At 45.1% G+C, this 20604-nt stretch overlaps 2 protein-coding genes across 2 annotated transcripts in view; one reads left to right on the top strand and one right to left on the bottom strand.

The window, feature by feature from the left end:
- Positions 1-20604, bottom strand: part of kank1a (KN motif and ankyrin repeat domains 1a) — a 122379-nt gene that overhangs the window by 76815 nt on the left and 24960 nt on the right. Inside the window, 1 exon segment of the mRNA XM_064936525.1 lies at positions 2662-2717. Within this exon segment, the coding sequence (XP_064792597.1) occupies positions 2662-2698 (37 nt within the window). The 5' untranslated portion in view covers positions 2699-2717.
- Positions 5885-6256, top strand: LOC135514437 (uncharacterized). Its single transcript, XM_064937939.1, has one exon. It carries the CDS (start codon positions 5885-5887, stop codon positions 6254-6256), a length of 372 nt encoding a protein of 123 aa, XP_064794011.1.

Raw genomic sequence — 20604 nt, 5'->3', positions numbered from 1 at the left:
ACTTCCTGTATATAGCTCCACATTGATCTGGTACTGGTACTCCCTGTATATAGCTCCACATTGATCTGGTACTGGTACTCCCTGTATATAGCTCCACATTGATCTGGTACTGGTACTCCCTGTATATAGCTCCACATTGATCTGGTACTGGTACTCCCTGTATATAGCTCCACATTGATCTGGTACTCCCTGTATATAGCTCCACATTGATCTGCTACTCCCTGTATATAGCTCCACGTTAATCTGGTACTCCCTGTATATAGCTCCACATTGATCTGGTATTGGTACTCCCTGTATATAGCTCCACATTGATCTGGTACTCCCTGTATATAGCTCCACATTGATCTGCTACTCCCTGTATATAGCTCTGCTACTCTCTCTACAGTTGAAGTCGGAAGTTTTTGGTCTTAGTGTTATGTTTGGGGACAATCCAATCCAACACAACACATCACTGAGTGCCTCTTTATTGTTAAGCATGGTGGTGGCTGCACCATGTTATGGGTATGCTTGACATCAGCAAAGATAGGGGAGTGTTTCAGGATAAAAATAAACAGAATGGAGCTAAGCACAGGCAAAATCTGCTTCACTCTGCTTTACACCAGACACTGGGAGATGAATTCACCTTCCAACAGGACAATGACCTACAACACAAGACCAAATCTACACTGTTTGTTTAGTGGCCGAGTTACAGTTCTATCTCATCTGCTTTTAAATCTATGACAAGATTTGAAAATTGCTGTGTAGCCATGAACCCCAACACCTTGACAGAGCTTGAAGAATTTTGACAAGAAGCCAAAAAGACGCACAGCTGTAATCGCTGCCAAAGGTGCTTCTAACATGTTCTAGCTCATTGTTGAGGAAAAACTCCTTCCTGGTGTTACATCTACTCCCTCTACAGCCTCTGGGTCATCAGGCTGCTGATTATCCCGCACACCTGTCACCATCGTCTCACTCACCTGGACTCCATCACCTCCTTGATTATCTATCGGTCACTCCCCTTGGTTCTTTTCTCAGGTGTTATTGACTCACAACGCACCAACATGTTTTCATGTCAGTGTGTTGTTGTTTCATTTATTTATTAAAACACTCACTCCCTGAACTAGCTTTCCGACTCTCAGCGCACTCCTTACAGAATAACACCTGACCTAAGGGAAGCATCAGGGAGTGTTTTTTTATAAAAACAATTGTCTGAGTAAAAGATGTCGGGTCCGGGAACCGCTAAAGGCTCCCGCTGCCTCGGCCGGATCGACAGGCTCCCGCTGCCTCGGCCGGATCGACAGGCTCCCGCTGCCTCGGCCGGATCGACAGGCTCCCGCTGCCTCGGCCGGATCGACAGGCTCCCGCTGCCTCGGCCGGATCGACAGGCTCCCGCTGCCTCGGCCGGATCGACAGGCTCCCGCTGCCTCCAGCTGACTCGACAGGCTCCCGCTGCCTCGGCCGGATCGACAGGCTCCCGTTGCCTCGGCCGGATCGACAGGCTCCCGCGCCTCCAGCTGACTCGACAGGCTCCCGCTGCCTCGGCCGGATCGACAGGCTCCCGCTGCCTCGGCCGGATCGACAGGCTCCCGCTCCTCCAGCTGACTCGACAGGCTCCCGCTGCCTCGGCCGGATCGACAGGCTCCCGCTCCCTCGGCCGGATTGACAGGCTCCCGCTCCCTCGGCCGGATTGACAGGCTCCCGCGCCTCCAGCTGACTCGACAGGCTCCCGCGCCTCCAGCTGGTGTGATAGGTTCCTGGTCTGCTCCTGATCCCCAGGTTCGTCCCCTTTGACTGCGTCCTGCGGCTGGAGCCGCGCGTCGGGGAGGGGGTACCGCCACGTATACTCCCTCTCCAGCCTCTAGGTCATCAAGCTGCTGACTATCCTGTACACCTATCACCATCGTCTCGCTCACCTGCATCTCATGACACTCACCTGGACTCCATCACCTCCTTGATTATCTTCCCTATTTCTGTCACTCCCCTTGGTTCTTTTTTCGGGTGTTATTGACTGTTTTCGTGTCGGTGCGTTGTTTGCGTTTCCTTTAGTTATTAAAACACTCCCTGAATTTGTTTCCCGACTCTCAGCGCACTCCTTACACCAAGAATCCGGCAAAGCTCACTTTATCAGAGCAACTGCAAGGAAGCTTAACCTCCAGATGAAACCAGAGAGAAAAAGTGAAAGATTATACACTCCACCTACACAAAGAGCTGTTTACCCCTGCTAGGGGGAGGCAAGCTGACCAAGGAGATATGGGTAATTATCCCTTAAAGTATTGTACAAACAAGCACAGATTCTAACCAGGTTTTCACAGCCGATGTTTCTCAGATAGGCAGGGTCAGATCTTCAGAGCCTAAACAGACAGGACAAGAATTCAACCTGGCTTTTAGCGCCCAGAGATAAAGACCAATCACAAATCACTCCTTCGTGGGGTGTACAAAGAGGACAACTGTGGAAAATGACCCGTGACTGCCCGTGACTGTGGAAAATGACTAGTACTTTCAACTCAAGCATTTCCATATCATTAGACTGTAACAAAACCATTTTCATCATAAAGCTATATAAACTGTAAAGCAGCAGAGAGGGTGAAAGGAGAGGGAGAGAGGAGCTACTGACAGAGAGATGCTCCCCAAAACATTATACCACCACAGACACACACACACACACACACACACACGACTGACCAATAATCTCCAAGGTTTCCAAGGTTTCCTGCTCCATGGGTTGTTGGTATACACACCTGTAGAGGAGGGAGGAGAACCTTAAAATAGGCCTGCCGCCACTCACATGCACATACATTTTCTTAAATAAACTATTTTTCAATTGAAATCCTAATACAACCAAGTAGATGGTCAACATCAGAAGACAAACCTGTATACCGAGTCACCTGACTGGTTAATCTGAGTAGAAGGGCTTAAAAAAGGGCCCCAGATGTTCATTATTAGCGGGTGAAGTATGGGGGAAAGTTAACATGGCAGTCAGAGGCTTTAGGTAACTGCCATTTTGAAGCAAAACAACATATTGGTTGACCGAGTCATAATAAAGAGGCCATTTTCAAGTGGCTTGCCACTAAAACATTTAACCGTATGTAGCCATAACAACATCGGTGAACTAGACCACTTTAGCTGATCAGTGACATTTATAGACATTGTTTAAGCAAACAGTTTCAACCCGATTGCATCACTTAAAAGGTAAATAGAGGAAAGTATTCAACTAGCTGAATAAACGTTTGTTTTAAACCTGCAGCATGCATGTGGCCTCGGCACACTTCCACTTCAAAATAGACTCAAACGAAGAGTCCTGGTTAAATATACCAGCATGGCAGGTCACATTTCAGAGCTAATTATACAATTTGAAAGATGAAGGGGCTTTCAGTTGCACTATGCTATGTTCTAGAACGAGTCGTATAAAACTGGAGTAGGGGAACATTCGAGGGGGAATGCGCAAACTACCCAGCTAGCACATTTGGTTCCTTGGAAGTCGTGGTAAAATATGTTTTTTGGTTTAACTTAGAGCTCCACGGTGGAGATGTCATAATACCCATACAACCTAGCGGTTAAAACAGGGAAATGGTTCCATTTGTTTTTCCACCTACATTTTTCCCATAGGGAGAAAAACGTAAAATAAGGGCTGTGTTTCGAGTAGGCTTACCATGGCGTGATGTTTTAATTACCATGTAAATATCTCTCGGACAAGGTGACTTTGATCAATATATTCAGCTCTATTTAATTTACTCTCAAATTCCAGAATGCAAATCAGCATCAAAGTAGACAACATGCAAAACTTCAAATCCCTGCCAGCTCCTGCATGTCATCTCTAGCCGACACCGTTGCTAACAGGTATTGTGTCAATATCAAACTTATACAAGACAGTTCACAGAATAAACATTATAAAAAACATAGCCAGTTTATTCATTATAGTTCATCCAGAGTTTCTTATCTTTGCCTTGATTCGGCAGTCTTGTCCAGAGTATCATGGCATTTGTGTTCTTTATGATAGCCACATTAGAATTTCATTTTGGGGGGTAAATAAGGGCAAATATTTTAATAAAAGTCTCCTTGTCCTATAGAGATTTACAAGATTATGAAAACGTCACGCCAGGATAAGCTTGCATGAAACACAGCCCTTATTTGAAGTGTTTCTAACAGGTATGGTGGAAAAACTATTAGAACCGTTTCTCTGTTTGACCGCTAGGTTTTATGGGTATTACGACTCATACTGTGGTACTCTATTGGTTGTGGGAATGAAGCCAGTGTTTTTTAAATCATTCTGAGAACAGAAGTGAACATTTGGCCCGGTCTGGGAACGTTTATTTTCAGGTTGCAGAGTGGTTCTGAGAATGTTTTACTCTGGTTCCTAGACAGTTTTCCTGGGAGGTTTCGATTTACACCCCGAGATTGAAATTATTTGGAGGTTTTTCAATAACTTCCTTAAAAAACGTCCAATAATGTTTCAATAAGCCTTTTAATAACACTGCAAGATGATTTGGAGGTTTTAACTCAAAGCACAGATGGGACACATGGAAATTCATTTCCTGAAGCATTAATCATGCAAACATGTCTTTTTTTTCCTGTGTCACGGCATCAGTGAGATTCAAACCTGTAACCGTGTGTTCTTTATCCATGGAATCAGTCCACTGTGCCACCAAGATGGAGCTAGCATGCCATGTTTCTATATCTCATACAAGGCTGTTCATTTTAGTCTACTAAAACACACCCCATTTCAAAGGAAACAAGCGCTCATTAAGATCAAGTGTGGCCAATTAGAGAAGAAGGTGGATAGAGAGATTTTTGCTGATGCGGAGAACGGAATATAAAATGTTTTTAAATAACATTCTTAGAATGTTACTAAAGTTTTCTTAAGGTTCTCTGAAGCATGAGGAAACGCCATGCTGCAAGTACTGAAATTCCCAACAGAATAACGTTGTTTCTTAACGTTCTCTGAACTATTTGAGAACATTCCCAACGTCAAATCAATTGGAGAACGTTCCGAGAACATTACCAAATGTTTTATTAAATGCAACCATGATTGAAATTTTCGGAAACGTTCTGTTAACGTAATAAATTCCCTAAATGTGCTGAGAATGTTTCAAAGACAAGCAACTATCCTGCACCATTCCGAGAACGTTATGGGAAGGTTGTATGCAGAATAACCATAGGACGACCACGCTCTCACCAATATCTATCTAAGAAACATATGGTTCCCAGAACGTTGTGGGAAGGCTGTACGTAGAATAACCATAGATCTTGGTGAGAGCGTGGTCGTCCTAAGAAACATATGGTTCACAGATCATTGTGGGAAGGTAGTATGCAGAATAACCATAGGACGACCACGCTCTCAGCAAGATCTAAGAAACATATGGTTCCCAGAGCGTTGTGCTTGCTGGGTAAGGAGAATAGGCGGGGTACTCTTTGCCAGGGTCAAGTCAGTGTGCCCCCTCCGCAAGATACAGATGACAGATCGGTTTTATAAATAATTATGATAAAACGTGGGCTTAAAAATTAACTTCAGTAATTTACATTTAAGTCATTTAGCAGACGCTCTTATCCAGAGCGACTTACAATTTATTTAACATATAAACATTATGTGCTAGCTGGTTAACTGCCTTTGCACTCTTGCAAGAGTTAGATATGTACTTACAAAGTTAGATACTACTAACAAACATGATAAATTCAGTCAACCATCAAAACAACACAATCAAAACAATCAAATGTTATGTTTCTAACTGAAGACTGAGCTCCTACCTGCAAGTCTCATTCTACCTCTCTCCTCTCCCACAGACAGACAGCATGCAGGTAGCAGCTGAAGCAGTAACACTGTACTATAACCTATGTGCCTGGCATCCCCAACCCACAGCCTGGGGGAGGGGGGGGGGTTACAGCTAAGATTAGACAGCTAATACCTTAGATGACAGCGATCTTCCTATTAGAGGAAACAGCCTTCAGCCAGTGTCCCCTGAGCCCTAGCCAAGCCTCCCGACCCCTCACCAAGCCCCCGACCCCTCACCAAGCCCCTAACCAAGTCTCCAGACCCATAACCAAGCCCCTAGCCAAGTCCCTCACCAAGCCTCCCGACCCCTCACCAAGCCTCCCGACCCCTCACCAAGCCTCCCGACCCCTCACCAAGCCTCCCGACCCCTCACCAAGCCCCCCGACCCCTCACCAAGCCCCCGACCCCTCACCAAGCCCCCCGACCCCTCACCAAGCCCCCGACCCCTCACCAAGCCTCCCGACCCCTCACCAAGCCTCCCGGCCCCTAACCAAGCCTCCCGGCCCCTAACCAAGCCTCCCGGCCCCTAACCAAGCCTCCCGACCCCTCACCAAGCCTCCAGAACCCTCACCAAGCGCCAAACCAAGCCTCCAGACCCCTAACCAGGCCTCTAACCAAGCCTCCCGACCAGCAATATTACCACTGACCAGCAATATTACCACTGACCAGCTATATTACCACTGACCAGCTATATTACCACTGACCAGCTATATCACCACTGACCAGCTATATCACCACTGACCAGCTATATCACCACTGACCAGCTATATCACCACTGACCAGCTATATTACCACTGACCAGCTATATCACCACCGACCAGCTAAATTACCACCGACCAGCTAAATTACCACAGACCAGCTAAATTACCACAGACCAGCTATAGTATCACCGACCAGCTAGCTACATTACCACTGACCAGCTAGCTATATTACCACTGACCAGCGAGCTATATTACCACTGACCAGCGAGCTATATTACCACTGACCAGCTAGCTATAGTACCACTGACCAGCTAGCTATAGTACCACTGACCAGCTATAGTACCAATGACCAGCTAGCTATAGTACCACTGACCAGCTATAGTACCACTGACCAGCTATAGTCTCTCGGTCCCAGCTTTGATGCACCTGTACTGACCTCGCCTTCTGGATGATAGCGGGGTGAACAGGCAGTGGCTCGGCTGGGTGTTGTCCTTGATGATCTTTATGGCCTTCCTGTAACATCGGGTGGTGTAGGTGTCCTGGAGGGCAGGTAGTTTGCCCCCTGTGATACGTTGTGCAGACCTCACTACCCTCTGGAGAGCCTTACGGTTGTGGGCGGAGCAGTTGCCGTACCAGGCGGTGATACAGCCCGCCAGGATGCTCTCGATTGTGCATCTGTAGAAGTTTGTGAGTGTTTTTGGTGACAAGCCGAATTTCTTCAGCCTCCTGAGGTTGAAGAGGCGCTGCTGCGCCTTCTTCACGATGCTGTCTCTGTGAGTGGACAAATTTAGTTTGTCTGTGATGTGTATGCCGAGGAACTTAAAACTTACTACCCTCTCCACTACTGTTCCATCGATGTGGATAGGGGGGTGTTCCCTCTGCTGTTTCCTGAAGTCCACAATCATCTCCTTAGTTTTGTTGACGTTGAGTGTGAGGTTATTGTCCTGACACCACACTTCGAGGGCCCTCACCTCCTCCCTGTAGGCCGTCTCGTCGTTGTTGGTAATCAAGCCTACCACTGTTGTGTTGTCCGCAAACTTGATGATTGAGTTGGAGGCGTGCGTTGCCGCGCAGTCGTGGGTGAACAGGGAGTACAGGAGAGGGCTCAGAACGCACCCTTGTGGGGCCCCAGTGTTGAGGATCAGCGGGGTGGAGATGTTGTTGCCTACCCTCACCACCTGGGGGCGGCCCGTCAGGAAGTCCAGTACCAAGTTGCACAGGGCGGGGTCGAGACCCTGGGTCTCGAGCTTGATGACGAGCTTGGAGGGTACTATGGTGTTAAATGCCGAGCTGTAGTCGATGAACAGCATTCTCACATAGGTATTCCTCTTGTCCAGATGTGTTAGGGCAGTGTGCAGTGTGGTTGAGATTGCGTCGTCTGTGGACCTATTTGGGCGGTAAGCAAATTGGAGTGGGTCTAGGGTGTCAGGTAGGGTGGAGGTGATATGGTCCTTGACTAGTCTCTCAAAGCACTTCATGATGACGGAAGTGAGTGCTACGGGGCGGTAGTCGTTTAGCTCAGTTACCTTAGCTTTCTTGGGAACAGGAACAATGGTGGCTCTCTTGAAGCATGTGGGAACAGCAGACTGGTATAGGGATTGATTGAATATGTCCGTAAACACACCAGCCAGCTGGTCTGCGCATGCTCTGAGGGCGCGGCTGGGGATGCCGTCTGGGCCTGCAGCCTTGCGAGGGTTAACACGTTTAAATGTTTTACTCACCTCGGCTGCAGTGAAGGAGAGACCGCATGTTTCCGTTGCAGGCCGTGTCAGTGGCACTGTATTGTCCTCAAAGCGGGCAAAAAAGTTATTTAGTCTGCCTGGGAGCAAGACATCCTGGTTCGTGACTGAGCTGGATTTCATCGTGTAGTTCGTGATTGACTGTAGACCCTGCCGCATACCTCGTGTCTGAGCCGTTGAATTGAGATTCTACTTTGTCTCTATACTGACACTTAGCTTGTTTGATAGCCTTACGGAGGGAATAGCTGCACTGTTTGTATTCGGTCATGTTACCAGTCACCTTGCCCTGATTAAAAGCAGTGATTCGCGCTTTCAGTTTCACGCGAATGCTGCCATCAATCCGCGGTTTCTGGTTAGGGAATGTTTTAATCATTGCTATGGGAACGACATCTTCAACGCACGTTCTAATGAACTCGCACACCGAATCAGCGTATTCGTCAATGTTGTTGCCTGACGCAATACGAAACATGTCCCAGTCCACGTGATGGAAGCAGTCTTGGAGTGTGGAATCAGCTTGGTCGGACCAGCGTTGGACAGACCTCAGCGTGGGAGCTTCTTGTTTTAGTTTCTGTCTGTAGGCAGGGATCAGCAAAATGGAGTCGTGGTCAGCTTTTCCGAAAGGGGGGCGGGGCAGGGCCTTATATGCGTCGCGGAAGTTAGAGTAACAGTGATCCAAGGTTTTTCCGCCCCTGGTTGCGCAATCAATATGCTGATAAAATTTAGGGAGTCTTGTTTTCAGATTAGCCTTGTTAAAATCCCCAACAACGATGAATGCAGCCTCCGGATAAATGGTTTCCAGTTTGCAAAGAGTTAAATAAAGTTTGTTCAGAGCCATCGATGTGTCTGCTTGGGGGGGGATATATACGGCTGTGATTATAATCGAAGAGAATTCTCTTGGTAGATAATGCGGTCTATATTTGATTGTGAGGAATTCTAAAATCAGGTGAACAGAAGGATTTGAGTTCCTGTATGTTTCTTTCATCGCACCATGCCTGGTTAGCCATAAGGCATACACCCCCACCCCTCTTCTTACCAGAAAGGTGTTTGTTTCTGTCGGCGCGATGCGTGGAGAAACCCGTTGGCTGCACCGCTTCGGATAGCGTCTCTCCAGCGAGCCATGTTTCCGTGAAGCACAGAACGTTACAGTCTCTGATGTCCCTCTGGAATGCCACCCTTGCTCGGATTTCATCAACCTTGTTGTCAAGAGACTGGACATTGGCGAGAAGAATGCTAGGAAGTGGGGCACGATGTGCCCGTCTCCGTAGTCTGACCAGAAGACCGCCTCGTTTCCCTCTTTTTCGGAGTCGTTTTTTTGGGTCGCTGCATGCGATCCATTCCGTTGTCCTGTTTGTAAGGCAGAACACAGGATCCGCGTCGCGAAAAACATATTCTTGGTCGTACTGATGGTGAGTTGACGCTGATCTTATATACAGTAGTTCTTCTCGGCTGTATGTAATGAAACCTAAGATGACCTGGGGTACTAATGTAAGAAATAACACGTAAAAAAACAAAACTGCATAGTTTCCTAGGAACGCAAAGCGAGGCGGCCATCTCTGTCGGCGCCGGAAGTATTACCACTGACCAGCTCGCTATATTACCACTGACCAGCTCGCTATAGTACCACTGACCAGCTATAGTACCACCACTGACCAGCTATAGTACCACTGACCAGCTATAGTACCACTGACCAGCTATAGTACCACTGACCAGCTATAGTACCACTGACCAGCTATAGTACCACTGACCAGCTATAGTACCACCGACCAGCTATAGTACCACCGACCAGCTATAGTACCACCGAACAGCTATATTACCACTGACCAGCAATATTACCACTGACCAGCTATAGTACCACCAGCTATATTACCACTGACCAGCTATAGTACCACCAGCTATAGTACCACTGACCACCAATGACAAAGATAAAACAGTTTAGACATTTTGCTCCTTTAAAAAAAAAAAAAAAAAAAAAAAAAAAAAAAAAAAAAATGCAAATACCTTATTTACAAATACCTTATTTACATAAGTATTCAGACCCTTTCCCATGAGTCTTGAAATTGAGCTCAGGTGCATCCTGTTTCCATTGATCATCCTTGAGATGTTTCTACAACTTGATTGGAGTCCATCTGTGGTAAATTCAATTGATTTAACATGATTTGAAAGGAACACGTCTTTATAAGGTCCCACAGTTGACAGTGTATGTCAGAGCAAAAACCATGCCACGAGGTCGAAGGAATTGTCTCTAGAGCTCTGAGACAGGATTGTGTCATGGTACAGATAAAAAGTCTGCAGCATTGAAGGTCCCCAAGAACCCAGTGGCCTCCATCATTCTTAAATCAAATTAGTTTGGAACCACCAAGACTCTTCCTAGAAATGTCCGCCCAGACAAACTGAGCAATCAGGGTAGGAGGGCCTTGGTCAGGAAGGTGACAGAGAACCCAACGGTCTCTCTGATAGAGCTCCACAGTTCCTCTGTGGTGATGGGAGAACCTTCCAGAAGGACAACCATCTCTGCAGCACTCCACCAATCAGGCCTTTATGGTTGAGCGGCCAGACGGAAGCCACTCCTCAGTAAAAGGCACACGACAACCCGCTTGGAGTTTGCCAAAAGGCACCTAAAGGACTCTCAAATGATGAGAAACAAGATTCTCTTGTCTGATGAAACCAAGATTGAACTCTTTGGCCTGAATGCCAAGTGTCATGTCTGGAGGAAACCTGGTACCATCCCTACGGTGAAGCATGGTGGTGGCAGCATCATGCTGTGGGGATGTTTTTCAGCTGCCAGGGACTGGGAGACTAGTCTGGATCGAGGGAAAGATGAATGGAGCAAAGGACAGAGAGATCCTTGATGAAAACCTGCTCCAGAGTGCTCAGGATCTCAGACTGGGGTGAAGGTTCACCTTCCAACAGGACAACGACCCGAAGTACACAGCCAAGACAATGCTGGAGTGGCTTTGGAACAAGTCTCTGAATGTCCTTGAGTGGCCCAGCCAGAGCCCAGACTTGAACCCGATCAAACATCTCGAGAGACCTGAAAATTGCTCTGCAGTGGCGCTCCTCGTCCAACCTGACAGAGCTTGAGAGGATCTGCAGAGAAGAATGGGAGAAACTGCCAAATATGCTTCAACAAAGTATTGAGTAAAGGGCCTGAATACTTGTAAATGTAATATTTACGGGGTTTTTTCATACATTTGCAAAAATTGCGGGGTATTGTATGTAGATTGATTAGTGAAAAAAACGAGTGAATCAATTTCAGAATAAGGCTGTAACGTAACAAAATGTGGAAAAAGTAAAGGGGTCTGAATACTTTCTGAATGCACTGTATATTCCATATTAGGCCTGTGTTGCTTCTGGGAGAAAAATAAAATGTGCTATAGCATATTGTATATTATATAGTATAATATATAGTATATTAGTTAACCCAGGAATTCTAAAAGTGTGCATTTTGAAGCATCTCTATATATCATATGCCAGAGCGAGCAAACAGCCTCAGAGTAGGAAAGTAGAGAAATCACAAGAGATCACATCATGCAACCCTTGCGGTCAGAAACCTACTTCACTTGTGCCAGAAGGCAGATTACCCGCTGTCGCTGGCGGGACTTGTTGAGTTGGCTACCTGCGTGAGAAGGCAGAACGGCTAACCATGCCCAACGAAAGTGTCAATAATATGAGTCACCTGCACATGAATGCAGAGATAATATTGTGGTGTAGAGGATTTACTCCCTTGACTCGTGACTCTTTCTTCAGGAGTTTGAATCTTGCATCAAGATTGAGAAGCTGTTTCATTTTGTAAGTCTTTTGCATTTGATTCTTCAGGCAATGGCATGCCATTTAAATGTTATTGTGAAATTATTATTATCTAGTGAAATATGGAGATCAGAACTCGGGCGGCATCCAGATCATCATACCGACCTTGTGACATACCAAGATATTCTACCGGTGCTGAACAAGGGGCTCTGTTTTCAAACCCCACTGATACTCTGGAATCTGAAGGTTAGCAATGTTAACAAGTACAGTGGAGAGAACAAGTATTTGATACACTGCCGATTTTGCAGGTTTTCCTACTTACAAAGCATGTAGAGGTCTGTAATTTTTATCATAGGTACACTTCAACTGTGAGAGACGGAATCTAAAACAAAAATACAGAAAATCACAGTGTATGATTTTTCAGTAATTAATTTGCATTCTATTTTTTTTTTTTTTTTTTTATTTTACCTTTATTTAACTAGGCAAGTCAGTTAAGAAAAAAATCTTATTTTCAATGACGGCCTACGAACAGTTGGTTAACTGCCTGTTCAGGGGCCGAACGACAGATGTGTAACTTGTTAGCTCGGGGATTCGAACTTGCAACCTTTCGGTTACTAGTCCAACGCTCTAACCACGAGGCTACCCTACGGCCCCATTGCATGACATAAGTATTTGATCACCTACCAACCATTAAGAACTCCAGCTCTCACAGACCTGTTAGTTTTTCTATAAGAAGCCCTCCTGTTCTCCACTCATTACCTGTATTAACTGCACCTGTTTGAACTCGTTACCTGTATAAAAGACACCTGTATATGTAAAATCCCATAGAGAATGCTAACTACATGCTAACGAGCGCAATTGCGAGCCGTTTGTACAGTTTCTGACCTAAACCATACAAGTCTACAAGTAACTCAAAAATGCAACTCACAGTTTGCTGCACGGACAAAACAAATATTAGCCAGCAAGGCTTTTGATCCAGAAGCTAACCACTTAGCTAGATAGATAACCAACTAATAAATTAGTAAACCAAATGCACAACTGTAGAGCATTTGGCCCATTTTAGACAGGTAACTTAATAGTTATAAGAGCATGCAAACATTTAGATGTGAATTCCCTACTGTAACTAGATCACCTGCTGCATAACAGTGAGTGGCTCAAGGCTCTAGTCTCTCCTCGTTGTGTGCTCAAGGCTCTAGTCCCTCCTCGTTGTGTGCTCAAGGCTCTAGTCTCTCCTCGTTGTGTGCTTGTAAACAGACACCACATGACGTGTGACTGGGGACTACTGTAACTAGATCACCTGCTGCACAACAGTGAGTGGTTCAAGGCTCTAGTCTCTCCTCGTTGTGTGCTCAAGGCTCTAGTCTCTCCTCGTTGTGTGCTCAAGGCTCTAGTCTCTCCTCGTTGTGTGCTTGTAAACAGACACCACATGACGTGTGACTGGGGACTGTAAGCTTCATAATAACATGACAGATTAAATAACTGATTGCACAAGTCGACTGCAGGTATTTACTTAAAAAGTAGCTGCAAATATTCAAATGTATGAAAAAACTTCTAAATAAATAGTTTCAACGGTATTGACGGTATTGGAAAAACCCTCCAGTGGCTTTTTCCAAATACTCCGGTATACGGTTTATGCGGTATACCGCCCAAGGCTAATCAGCACTCGATTGTCAGTAGCAAGGGGCTGAAATTTGATTTCCACTAGATAGCACAGCCACAGGTCAATCTCAAGGAAACGTCAGAAAATGTCATTTGTGATTGTGCTGCACCCTTATGGAATAATTGAGAATTGCAGTACCTGATTGATGAATTTGACAATGAATGTATTAATAAACAACTTTTTCTTGACCAGAGGTGACTGAATTAATGTTCAGAATTATTGATAATTGTTATTGAAATAGTAATCAAGTACAATTTCAAAACATGAGCATTAAAACAGTAAAATAACAGGTAATAATAAATATGAATAATCATTATATTAATTCACAGTAATCTGTTAATATGTTTTCAAACACTATATTTCTGCAGCTGTGTAATATCTCAAATGTAAACACAGAGACACACAATGGAAATGAGCTCTTCATTATTGACGCTGTGGCTTCTAAAAGAGACCTTGTTTGTCAAAGAAAGGTCTGTTTCAGATGGTTTCACTGATACTCATATTCTACTGAACTGAATCACAAAAACAACACGTTATTGGTACATTTTATCCACTAGATATATAAAGAGTCATATAAACATAATATAGACACTGTTTACAAATACATCCAGTCCTGTAAAGAGTTTGATTGGCATGTGTTTGATTCATTATGAACATAAAACACAGTATGATCAGGGGGGATGGGAAGTTGGGCGTTGGCTCTTTAAAGAGCTTTTGTTTTGGGTTTGGGAGAGCAGAAATGTTCAGGAACGCAAATCAAATCACTAAAGTTATGTGGTCTGTTGTTATCCCTCTAGTGGTGTGGGGGCTGTACCAGCCTTGTCTCAGGGTAGTAAGTTGGTGGTCTGTTGATATCCCTCTAGTGGTGTGGGGGCTGTACCAGCCTTGTCTCAGGGTAGTAAGTTAGGGGTCTGTTGATATCCCTCTAGTGGTGTGGGGGCTGTACTCAGCATTGTCTCAGGGTAGTAAGTTGGTGCTCTGTTGATACCCCTCTAGTGGTGTGGGGGCTGTACCAGCCTTGTCTCAGGGTAGTAAGTTGGTGGTTGACGATATCCCTCTAGTGGTGTGGGGCTGTACTCAGCATTGTCTCAGGGTAGTAAGTTGGTGGTCTGTTGATATCCCTCTAGTGGTGTGGGGGCTGTACTCAGCATTGTCTCAGGGTAGTAAGTTGGTGGTCTGTTGATATCCCTCTAGTGGTGTGGGGAGGCCTTGTCTCAGGGTAGTAAGTTAGGGGTTGATATCCCTCTAGTGGTGTGGGGGCTCAGCCTTGTCTCAGTAGTAAGTTAGGGGTCTGTTGATATCCCTCAGTGGTGTGGGGTCTATACTCGGCCTTGTCTCAGGGGGTTAGGGGTCTGTTGATATCCCTCTAGTGGTGTCCTGCCTTGTCTCAGGGTAGTAAGTTAGGGGTCTGTTGATATCCCTCTAGTGGTGTGGGGTCTGCCTTGTCTCAGGGTAGTAAGTTAGGGGTCTGTTGATATCCCTCTGTGGTGTGGGGTCTATATTTTGAACTGTTGAGTATCTAGTGGTGTGGGGTCTATCTCGGCCTTGTCTCCAGTAAGTTAGGGGTCTGTTGATATCCCTCTAGTGGAGTGGGGCTGATGCCTTGTCTCAGGGTAGTAAGTTTCTGTTGATATCCCTCTAGTGGTGCTACTGTTCGGCCTTGTCTCAGGGTAGTAAGTTAGGGGTCTGTTGATATCCTCAAGAACATACTCGGCCTTGTCTCAGGGTACAATTTGGTCCATTTAGGGTGGTGTGGGGGCTGTAATCCAGCATTGTCTCAGGGTAAAAGTTGGTGGTCTGTTGATATCCCTCTAGTGGTGTGGGGCTGTACTCAGCATTGTCTCAGGGTAGTAAGTTGGTGGTTTGTTGATATCCCTCTATATTGGATGCCTTGTCTCAGGGTAGTAAGTTGGTGGTTTGTTGATATCCCTCTAGCGGTGTGGGGTCGTTACTCGGCCTTGTCTCAGGGTAGTAAGTTGGTGGTCTGTTGAAATCCCTCTAGTGGTGTGTGGGCTGTACTCAGCCTTGTCTCAGGGTAGTAAGTTGGTGGTCTGTTGAAATCCCTCTAGCGGTGTGGAGGGTGGGGTTACATTCTGCCTGTCTCAGCCTCCAGTATCTATGCTGCAACAGTCTATGTGCCAGGGGGCTATGTCCACTCTGTCCTGCCTGGTGAAATTCTCCTGTCTTATCTGATGTCCTGTTTGAACTGCAGTTCTCTCTCCCTCCACCGTAGTGCCACCTTGAGTTGCTGATGCCGTCTCAACTGTTCTGCCTGCGGCTACTGTTTCCCTTTGGGAAAATTCCACAAGAACAGATTGTATTAGTACAATTTGTGCCATTTAGGGAAAATTGAATTCCAAGCTTCAATCCAGACAGAAAAGGCTCAGCAAAAGTTTGTTTCTGCTCAACCAATATATATTGGATGTTTTTCAGTATTTTTACTCATTCTATAGTCCAGCCTGGCTAAAGCATGACTGACCAGCTATAGTACCACCGACCAGCTATATTACCACCGACCAGCTATAGTACCACCGAGCAGCTATAGTACCACCGACCAGCTATGGTACCACCAGCTATATTACCACTGAGCAGCTATATTACCACCAGCTATAGTACCACTGACCAGCTATATTACCACCAGCTATAGTACCACTGACCAGCTATATTACCACCAGCTATATTACCACCAGCTATATTACCACCGACCAGCTATAGTACCACCGACCAGCTATAGTACCACCGACCAGCTATAGTACCACCGACCAGCTATAGTACCACCGACCAGCTATAGTACCACCGACCAGCTATAGTACCACCGACCAGCTATAGTACCACCGACCAGCTATAGTACCACCGACCAGCTATGGTACCACCAGCTATATTACCACTGAGCAGCTATATTACCACCAGCTATATTACCACTGAGCAGCTATATTACCACCGAGCAGCTATAGTACCACCGACCAGCTATGGTACCACCAGCTATATTACCACTGAGCAGCTATATTACCACCAGCTATATTACCACTGAGCAGCTATATTACCACCAGCTATATTACCACTGAGCAGCTATATTACCACCAGCTATATTACCACTGAGCAGCTATAGTACCACCAGCTATATTAGCACCAACTATAGTACCACCAGCTATATTACCACTGAGCAGCTATAGTACCACCAGCTATATTACCACCAGCTATATTACCACCAGCTATATTACCACCAGCTATATTACCACCAGCTATAGTACCACCAGCTATATTACCACCAGCTATTACCACCAGCTATATTACCACCAGCTATATTACCACCAGCTATATTACCACCAGCTATATTACCACTGAGCAGCTATTACCACCAGCTATATTACCACCAGCTATATTACCACCAGCTATAGTACCACCAGCTATATTAGCACCAGCTATAGTACCACCAGCTATAGTACCACCAGCTATATTACCACCAGCTATATTACCACAAGCTATATTACCACCAGCTATATTACCACCAGCTATATTACCACCAGCTATAGTACCACCAGCTATAGTACCACCAGCTATATTACCACCAGCTATATTACCACCAGCTATATTACCACTGAGCAGCTATTACCACCAGCTATATTACCACTGAGCAGCTATATTACCACCAGCTATATTACCACTGAGCAGCTATATTACCACCAGCTATATTACCACTGAGCAGCTATATTACCACCAGCTATATTACCACTGAGCAGCTATATTACCACCAGCTATATTACCACTGAGCAGCTATATTACCACCAGCTATATTACCACCAGCTATATTACCACCAGCTATATTACCATATTAGAAAATGACGAGAAAGAGAAAGTCACCAAGTAAAATACTGCTTCAGTAAAAGTCTAAACGTATTTGGTTTTACTTAAGTATCAAAAGAAAAAGTATGAATTATATCAAATTCCTTATATTAAGCAAACCAGACGGAACCATTTTCTTGCTTTTTTTAATGAATGGATAGCCAGGGGCTCACTCCAACACTCAATTTACAAATGAAGCATTTGTGTTTAGTGAGTCCACCAGATCAGCGGCAGTAGGGATGTTCTCTTGATAAGTGTGTGAATTGGACCATTTACCTGTCTTGCTAAGCATTCAAAACATCAGGGAAAATGTATGGAGTAAAAAGTACATTATTTTTTTTCGGGAATGTAGTGAAGTAAAAGTTGCTAAAAAATATAAATAGTAAATTAAAGTACAGATAACTACTACTTAAGTCGTTTTTTGGGTAAGTATTTTCTACTTAAGTACTTTCCACCACCGATAACAAGAGAATATCAGTAAAAGGCTAAACTGTTCAAGTCCTCTCAAACTTTATGTTTTAATAAAGCTTTGGTGATGAAGATTTATTTCCAAGTGGTCTCAGGAGCCAAACCCTTTACTGACAGTCTTGACTACTTTGCGATTGGGCAGACAAAAAAAAACAGCATTCATTGAGAGGATGCTATGCCTGGTCTTTAACCAAATAAAAAGAAATGGGAAAAACACTGGTTTGTATGTTTCTAAATAGGAAGTATACAGACACCAAAAGCCCGTTAGGCTCGTTCCATGTTCATATGGGCAGTGTGCATCACGGCTGCCATAATCAGCTGAGTTACTGCTTAAACCAGCTTTTCTGAGTTACTGCTTAAACCAGCTTACATTTCCCCATCAGCGCTGCCTGAAATTAGCACTTTGGATCATGTTTGTATTTTGTTATGGATCCCCATTAGCTGCTGACAACAATACTCTTCCTGGGGTCCAGCAAAATGAAGTTATATATTTCAAAACATCGCCGCTGTTCCATAAGGGGTATTTTTATCTGCTTTTTAAATCTAATTCTACTGCTGCATCAGTTACCTGATGTGGAATAGAGTTCCATGTAGTCATGGCTCTATGTAGTACTGTGGAATAGAGTTCCATGTAGTCATGGCTCTATGTGGTACTGTTGAATAGAGTTCCATGTAGTCATGGCTCTATGTAGTACTGTGGAATAGAGTTCCATGTAGTCATGGCTCTGTGTAGTACTGTGGAATAGAGTTCCATGTAGTCATGGCTCTATGTAGTACTGTGGAATAGAGTTCCATGTAGTCATGGCTCTATGTAGTACTGTGGAATAGAGTTCCATGTAGTCATGGCTCTATGTAGTACTGTGGAATAGAGTTCCATGTAGTCATGGCTCTATGTAGTACTGTAGAATAGAGTTCCATGTAGTCATGGCTCTATGTAGTACTGTGGAATGGAGTTCCATGTAGTCATGGCTCTATGTAGTACTGTGGAATAGAGTTCCATGTAGTCATGGCTCTATGTAGTACTGTGGAATAGAGTTCCATGTAGTCATGGCTCTATGTAGTACTGTGGAAGTTCCATGTAGTCATCTCATGTAGTACTGTGGAATGGAGTTCCATGTAGTCATGGCTCTATGTAGTACTGTGGAATAGAGTTCCATGTAGTCATGTCTCTATGTAGTACTGTGGAATAGAGTTCCATGTAGTCATGGCTCTATGTAGTAATGTGGAATAGAGTTCCATGTAGTCATGGCTCTATGTAGTACTGTGGAATAGAGTTCCATGTAGTCATGTCTCTATGTAGTACTGTGCACCTCCCATAGTCTGTTCTGGACTTGGGGACTGTGAGGAGACCTCTGGTGGCATGTCTTGTGGGGTATGTATGGGTGTCCAAGCTGTGTGCCAGTAGTTTAGACAGACAGCTTGGTGCATTCAACATGTCAACAACCTCTCATAAATACAAGTAGTGATGAAGTAAATCGCTCCTCCACTTTGAGCCAGGAGAGACTGACATGAATATTATTAATGTTAGCTCTCTGTGTACATCCAAGGGCCAGCCATGCCTCCATGTTCTGAGATAATTGCAATTTTCCTAAGTCCTTTTTTGTGTTACCTGACCACACGACTGAACAGTACAACAGAACTTGGGCCTGTAGGACCTGCCTTGTTGATAGTGTTGTTAAGAAGGTAGAAACTAGGGCCTGTAGGACCTGCCTTGTTGATAGTGTTGTTAAGAAGGTAGAAACTAGGGCCTGTAGGACCTGCCTTGTTGATAGTGTTGTTAAGAAGGTAGAAACTAGGGCCTGTAGGACCTGCCTTGTTGATAGTGTTGTTAAGAAGGTAGAAACTAGGGCCTGTAGGACCTGCCTTGTTGATAGTGTTGTTAAGAAGGTAGAAACTAGGGCCTGTAGGACCTGCCTTGTTGAGTGTTGTTAAGAAGGTAGAAACTAGGGCCTGTAGGACCTGCCTTGTTGATAGTGTTGTTAAGACGGTAGAAACTAGGGCCTGTAGGACCTGCCATGTTGATAGTGTTGTTATGAAGGTAGAAACTAGGGCCTGTAGGACCTGCCTTGTTGATAGTGTTGTTATGAAGGTAGAAACTAGGGCCTGTAGGACCTGCCTTGTTGATAGAAACCTCTAGGACACCTGGCCCACCTTCTAACCTCTAGGACACCTGGCCCACCTCTCTAACCTCTAGGACACCTGGCCCACCTCTCTAACCTCTAGGACACCTGGCCCACCTCTCTAACCTCTAGGACACCTGGGAGGGGAGGGGACTGTGTGTTTGCTATCGAGAGAAGCTAGCCATAACGCTGGAGGACAGGTGGTTGTGAATATGCAGAGACAAGCCAAGCAGCAGGAGGGAGAAAATTACCTATTGACACTCCCAACAAGGTAGGACTTGTAGGCTTCACGGATACTGTCCCAAATGGTGTCCTATACCCTACATAGTGCAATACTTTTGACCAGGGCCCATAGGGAATAGGGTGTCATTTGGGACACAGGCCAGGAGTAAGACATAGAAGGGAATATGACGAGTTTCTGCAGAGACCTAAAAAAAGGCCCCAGTGTAGGTAACTCCTTATTTACATAAAGGCAAAATGAAGACAGTTGGTCCACTACTTTGACTAAACAAAGCTTTTCCTGGCCATATATCTGAGTCTGCTCATCCTGCCCTAGCCTTGGGCTCAGACTGGTCAAGTG

This window comes from Oncorhynchus masou, chromosome 25, assembly GCF_036934945.1.
Source record: "Oncorhynchus masou masou isolate Uvic2021 chromosome 25, UVic_Omas_1.1, whole genome shotgun sequence".
In the NCBI taxonomy this organism is placed as follows: domain Eukaryota; kingdom Metazoa; phylum Chordata; class Actinopteri; order Salmoniformes; family Salmonidae; genus Oncorhynchus; species Oncorhynchus masou.
The sequence above is the reverse complement of the archived record's forward strand: the minus strand, read 5'-3'. Positions and strand labels throughout refer to the sequence as shown.